General features: G+C 36.2%; 1 protein-coding gene across 1 annotated transcript; it reads right to left on the bottom strand.

Moving 5' to 3' along the window:
* Nucleotides 1–2,796: 2,796 nt before the first annotated feature.
* LOC131015777 (putative late blight resistance protein homolog R1B-16) lies at nucleotides 2,797–5,466 on the bottom strand. The gene has a single exon (XM_057944202.1). The coding sequence runs from the start codon at nucleotides 5,464–5,466 to the stop codon at nucleotides 2,797–2,799; it is 2,670 nt and encodes an 889-aa protein (XP_057800185.1).
* Between the last annotated feature and the right edge of the window lie 916 nt (nucleotides 5,467–6,382).

Here is a 6,382-nt window from a genome sequence, read left to right as displayed (position 1 = left end):
CAGCCATGCATATTTATAGGGCACGAAGAGAGTATAATATATAATCTAATCATGATGTTTAATATGATATCCATATCATATATTTTATCATTACAAAATTTTATATATTTAAGAAAGAATAATAACAGAAATATAAAAAAGCTTGAAACATGAAAACAAAGAAAAAGAAAGCTTGAAAGCTGGCTTCTATTTTTGAGAGATAAGTTAGTGTTTTTCTGCTACATCATCACCATGCATTGGTTTAAAGTTAGGGGAGTGAACTTTTTTGTGGGCAAAAAAGTTAGCGTTGCTAGCACCCTTGGTACGAGTCATGACACGCAGTGTTCATAAGTATCTCTTTAATAATTTTAAAGAGTTAAAACTTATTTACAATTGTGGTTGGAGTGAGATTCTTGTATATTCATGATCATGATGGTACCAATAACAATAATGATAATAAAAATATGATATATTACATTATTGCTCTTGAATTACAAATAATATTTGGATTTGGTTTATTTATTCAATCCTAGCTAATAATCTGGAGATTTCTTGCGTTACCAACTATATATGTTTAGTAATTATAAAGAGTTTAAACTTAGTTAGAATTGTGGTTGGAGTGAGATTCTTGTATATTCATGATAATGATGATAACAATAACAATAACAATAATAATAATAAAAATATGATATTACATTATTGCCCTTGAATTACAAATAATATTTGAATTTCACTAATAGACAACCGACGAAATTTGTTATCTATTAAAAACATGTCTGTCATAAATGAAGGTGTAGTTTATATAGGGGTTATGTGTCACACCCCAATTCTTGAAGGAATAAATAAAATCGAGTTGCAATTATTTTATAGAAATAACATAAGAGAAAATCCTTATTGAACCCGAATGATAAGATAACAAGAGTCGGGCTAGTCCCCTTTGGGTCATAAGTTTTGTTTCATGCTTGTGATAACCAGTATTCATTAGCATAAGACTGAGAATTAAATGTTTAAGCTCGAATAGAGATGTCATTCTAAATCTAACATGAAAGTTTTAAGTTCAGAAAACAAAAGACAAATAAGAGTTATTGCTACAGCGGAAGTCTATATAGAATATTGAACTCTACTCTAGCCCCAACGCAGTCCCGTCAGCACCGGCCAGCCAACCTGAAAACATTTGAAAGTATTTTTGGGCTAAGTACTAATGTACTCAGTGTGCAAGCATTTTTATAAACATTTCATATTTTCGTAAAGACAGTTTATCCAATCATAATTGACATAACTTAGAAGGTTTTAAAGTGAAAGAACTTCTAAGCATGCTAAAATAATTTCTTTCATTTGTGCGCACATATCACACTCCCTTTCTGTTACTCGCTGTGATCCCGAACCTTTTAGCCACCGACGGATCCATTACTCCTGCTTACTTGAGCTGAGGGCGTAACCCAGCCAAGTTCTCATTTGGGACCCAGTGCTCCGAAACATCCCGTCGAGCACCCTAATAACGCCTCATACATGATTAGTGCCCGATGGAGATCAACCCACCAGGTCAGCTAATAGGTGTACACAATTCTCAAATAACGTGTTAGGTCAAGAGAGAACCTCGATCGATTAACTTATGCGAGCCTTAAACGAAGCAGAGTGCACAAAATATTTTATTGGATAAACAGTTTACATTTTATTGAATAAACAATTTGCATTTCATTGAAACATTTAGAGCTTAATAACTTAATCATACTTTATACATTTGGAAAATAAGCCCACCTGGATAGGCAAAGCCTGAAGATCATATACATATAAACCTGTCTTGGGAAAGCAGCGCTAATCCCCTTGGTCATAAAGGCTACAAGAAATTCTATTCTTAATAGGTCTCGTGAAGTTAACTTAATGTCATAGTGAAAGTGCTTAACATTCTATGATTCACTTAGCCGGATTTTCAAGATTTAATGAATAAATAATTGAAAAATGAATTTTTGAGCTAAAGTTACCGACAATATCCTTGCTCGACTTTCTTTGATAATTGGATTTAATGAAAAACAATTTAAATTATAAATACTTTCATTTGCAAAAATGCTTAATGCAAATTATTTCATGCTCAACTCATATAACAAGTAATTACACTTAAAATATACACATAATAATAATAATAATAATAATAATAATAATAATAATAATAATAATAATAATAATAATAATAATAATATTCCTATGCAATCAGTTTTTTTTTCTCTTTAAAATAATAAATAATCAAACTTAAATATAAAGTCTAATTAATTTAAATAAAATCTGCAGCCCAAAAATTTAATCAATATGTAGAAGCCCAAACTTAAATTAAATAAACCCAAGACATGTACTCCCTCCGTCTCACAAAAACATGAACAAAGAGAAATGCACGGGTTTTAAGAAAATAATAGTTGAGAGTTAAAGTAAGTGGAAAATGGGTCCCACTTTAAAAGGTGTTGTGAGAGTAATGAATTAATTAAAGAAAGGTAGTGGTGGGTTATGATGTACTAAAAAGAAAATGTTCATGTTTTTGTGAGACACCCCAAAATGGAAAAACGTTCATATTTTTGTGAGACGGAGGGAGTATAAAATTCGCAGCCCATGCTTTAAAATAAATAATAATGCAGCCCAACAGGATTATAAAAAAAATCGGCCCACAACTAAAAGCCCAAACCTATTTCCATTTTTTTAAAACAAACCCACCCCCTTCTTCTTCAACATTTCTCACGCATACACACACTCACAAGTACTGATTGAAGAAAAATAAGCAAACACACAAAAGCAAGAGAGATATTAATGGTGGTAAAACCTAACTAGCTATCATATATAAACTTCGAAGTTGGGGCCTGCCAAGTTCTGCACTGCTTCGTTCTTACGCTGAACCCGAACTTGAACATGAAATGGAAGATCTTCCCCTTGTAATTCCACTTGTTCCTCTACGATCTCCTTTGCGCACATCACAGCAGATTCGCCACAATCCCTCATCCATATCTTTTGCAGCGTCGGTATGTCTCCAATTTGAGTCGGGATCTCCTTCAACTCTTCCATCTTTATAAGACGAAGCTTCTCAAGGCGTTGAAAGATGGAGTTCGATTCCGCAGTCCAATGCTTCAAACTGGGACACGAATGCAATCCCAAGTATTTGAGGGAAGGGAATTGGCCTTCAACCATTTCCCACTTGCCTGTTCCAAAGCATCCCCTATACAACTTGAACTTCTCGAGAAGGGGCAATGCACCTATCTTTTCCAACATTTTTTCCCATTCTAAGTCATTTTTCATGTTAAGAGTCAACTTCTTGAGGCTTTGGGGAAATGTGAGCGCATACAGAGAAGCTCTAAAATCATACCAGCACGATATGTAGAGGGATTCCAATTTACACAGACGTTTGATATTGTTCACACAATAATAATCATCTTGCTCGATTCCACCTCTCCTAAAATACTCTATCCTCAATTTTTTTATATTGGGAATTCTCTTAACCACCTCTTCACTGCACTTGAAATTTGCTATTCGCTCAAGCACCAGTAGATTCTCCATGACAACGACATCATCACTCGAAGGTTCTGGAAGATAAAATCTTCCCCCAGTCATTTCAATATGCCTAAGTTGTGGCATTCTCCAAATCTCAGCAGGTGCAGTGAACTCCTCAATACAAGAAACAATCAAAATGTGCAGATTCCAGAAGCAAGTAAACGAGGTAAAGATCAAGGACATGCTACCAACTTCAAAAGCAAGGTGGCGCAAGTTAACATAAGACACAAGGGACTTGTCCACGTATCTTTTATCTCCTAAGTAACGAAACTTTCTGTATGCATGTAATGTTCTAAGCAACCCGGAATTCTTAATATGCGGGACATTCCCATATTCACTGATCATGGAACGAGCACGTGGCATAGACTGCAAGTCGTCAAGGACTTTCTTCTTAGGCATGTTCCTTGGTATAACAACGCGGCGTTGGCTACTCATGCCTCGAGGACTAGATTTCTCTATCACATGATAGAACCCATCTTTCTTGCTCTGGTTCAAGCATAAATCCCTCAACAAATCATGAATCTTGACAAATTTTATCTTTCCTGTAGACCCCACTTTATCAACTAGAATGAGATTTCGATCAACCAAGTCCTGTAAGAACTCTATGGCAATATTTTCCAAACTTTTGCCATTCTTGGGTTTTAAAAATCCTTCAGAAACCCATAGCTTCTTGAGTGTTGAGACTCTAACCGAATCATCCTCCTCAAACACTCCCATATACAAAAAACATGGCTTTAAATAAACTGGCAAATTATTATAGCTCATTTTCAACAGTTCCATGCAAAACTTATCATTATCCAAATTCACTTCTGAAGCTAAGTTTTGACTAATTGATTCCCAAACTCCTAGAGTGTGTTCCCTATTTCTCAAAATACCCGCCACTACAACAATTGATAAAGGAAGTCCTCTGCAATTCTCTACTATTTCCTTTCCAATTTTCTCTAACTCATGAGGGCAACTTCCAACCCCAAACACAGTTTTTGAGAAGAGTTCCCAGCTTCTAACCTCATCTAAAAATTCCATTTGAAAGCTATAATTATTGTTCAATTGGGAACTCAAGTATGAAAGCCTAGTCGTCACTAATATCCGACTACAATTCTCATTTTCGGGAAAGAAACGATGTATCCTATCCCATGCATCGATACTCCACATATCATCCATCACAATTAGAAACCTTCTACCTGACAAATATTGGTAGAGCTCTAATCCTAGTTCATCTTCACTCTTTTCACTCAGTTGTTCCTTGCTTTTTTTTGTGGCTTGAGAAACAAGTTCACAAAGAATTTCCCTTGTGTTGTATTGTTGAGAAATAGTACTCCAAGCACAAACATCAAAACGGTGCTCAATATATTTCTTCGAATAAACAGTTTTGGCAAGAGTGGTCTTACCTATCCCGCACATTCCTGTGATCGGGATGACTTGGCGTTCTCGTTGGTCCGAAACGAGCCTTTCCAAGATTCCATTCACGACACCCTCAGACCACACCACCACGCCACTATTGTTCTTCTCAGTGGAAGAAGAAGCAGAGATGAAGCTACGCCGCGTATCATGGAGCACCACCTTCTCTGTATTCCTCTGCATCGCCAAACTCTTGATCTGATCCATTTCTTGTATCACATTTTGCACATCTTGAAACAACTTCATCTCTTCCTTTGGATCTGCTTCGTCGGAAACAGGGGAGATATCAGCTTCTGTGGATCTGCTCAGCTGAATCTTGGCCACGATATGAGATTCGATGGCGTCTTCAGCTGCATAAGCTGCATCTGCAATACGCATCTCCAAGGGATCTGCTTCGTCGGAAACAGGGGAGTCATAAGCTTCGAGAAACTCCTGCAAGAACGTGATAATTTCAGTGAGGGATTGAACTTGGTGTTTGTTTAGAGAAATGGGAGGGGAATGGTGGCGCTCGAGGTCGTCTATGATATGCATTAGAGAAACCAAGGCTGCGTAGGCCGCCATGATCGATATCAGTAGAAGGGAAACAGAGTATAATTATGAGAATTTTAGACAAGAATTATGAAATCTTGATAGGTCATATTTTAAGCGACGTCAACGGCATATCTTATCTTAGCAGTTGGCAGTAATGTGAAAGCGGATGTTTATATAAAGAGTTGTTGCAGATTATCAAGAGCTTCATAAGCCATCTCGATTCTATTCAAAGTTTCTTTTTGCTTTTTTCAATTTCAAGGCAAAACTGAGCCACCCATTTCCTATCTTTTCGTCAGTGCGATTCCACGTCATCAATTACTATTCTGTTGGTGTAAAACCACGTCATCCAATCCAATCACACGCTAGCTCAATGAATCCCTTTGAGATGAGCTTTTCGCTCTGTTTGTTGGGTCCATCTTGCACCTTGGTGCATTGCATTTAGGTGCTTAGATGGAAGACACGTGGCTTTGCATTGCATTTTAGCCGTTGATGTATAAGATTGCACTTAGGTGCTTACATGGAAGAAAATGCATGTAGGTCTCAAATTCAAAAATTTGCACGACCCTAAATCTCATCTCATTCAACACATAAACATGCTACACTAGGAAAAAGAAAATGTCAAAGATGCATACAACTAACCATGACATAATAGATACTTATCAGATTAATACAATAAGCAAAGGCCGAAGATTATTACAAATGTAGTGGTATTGAACAATCTAGGCGGTATAGTTTGAAGAGAATTTCATTTATTTCTGTGTAAAAACTCAACATACAAAAGAAGAGCAAGACAACTATTTATACTATACAAAGAAGCTTCAAGAAGCTCTTCACGGTTATAACTAACTAGACCTACTGTTAACTAACTAAACTACTCTTAGCTAATCACAGAAACTAACGTGCGCATTTACTGTTGTTAAATTTTTTGCCTAAAACTAATAATTTT

This window comes from Salvia miltiorrhiza, chromosome 3 (genome assembly GCF_028751815.1).
Source record: "Salvia miltiorrhiza cultivar Shanhuang (shh) chromosome 3, IMPLAD_Smil_shh, whole genome shotgun sequence".
Classification (NCBI taxonomy): Eukaryota; Viridiplantae; Streptophyta; class Magnoliopsida; order Lamiales; family Lamiaceae; genus Salvia; species Salvia miltiorrhiza.
This window is presented reverse-complemented; position numbering and strand designations above follow the sequence as displayed.

Excerpts from the sequence above, each read along its gene's own strand:
- LOC131015777 (XM_057944202.1), bottom strand. The coding sequence starts at position 5,466 with ATGGCGGCCTACGCAGCCTTGGTTTCTCTAATGCATATCATAGACGAC.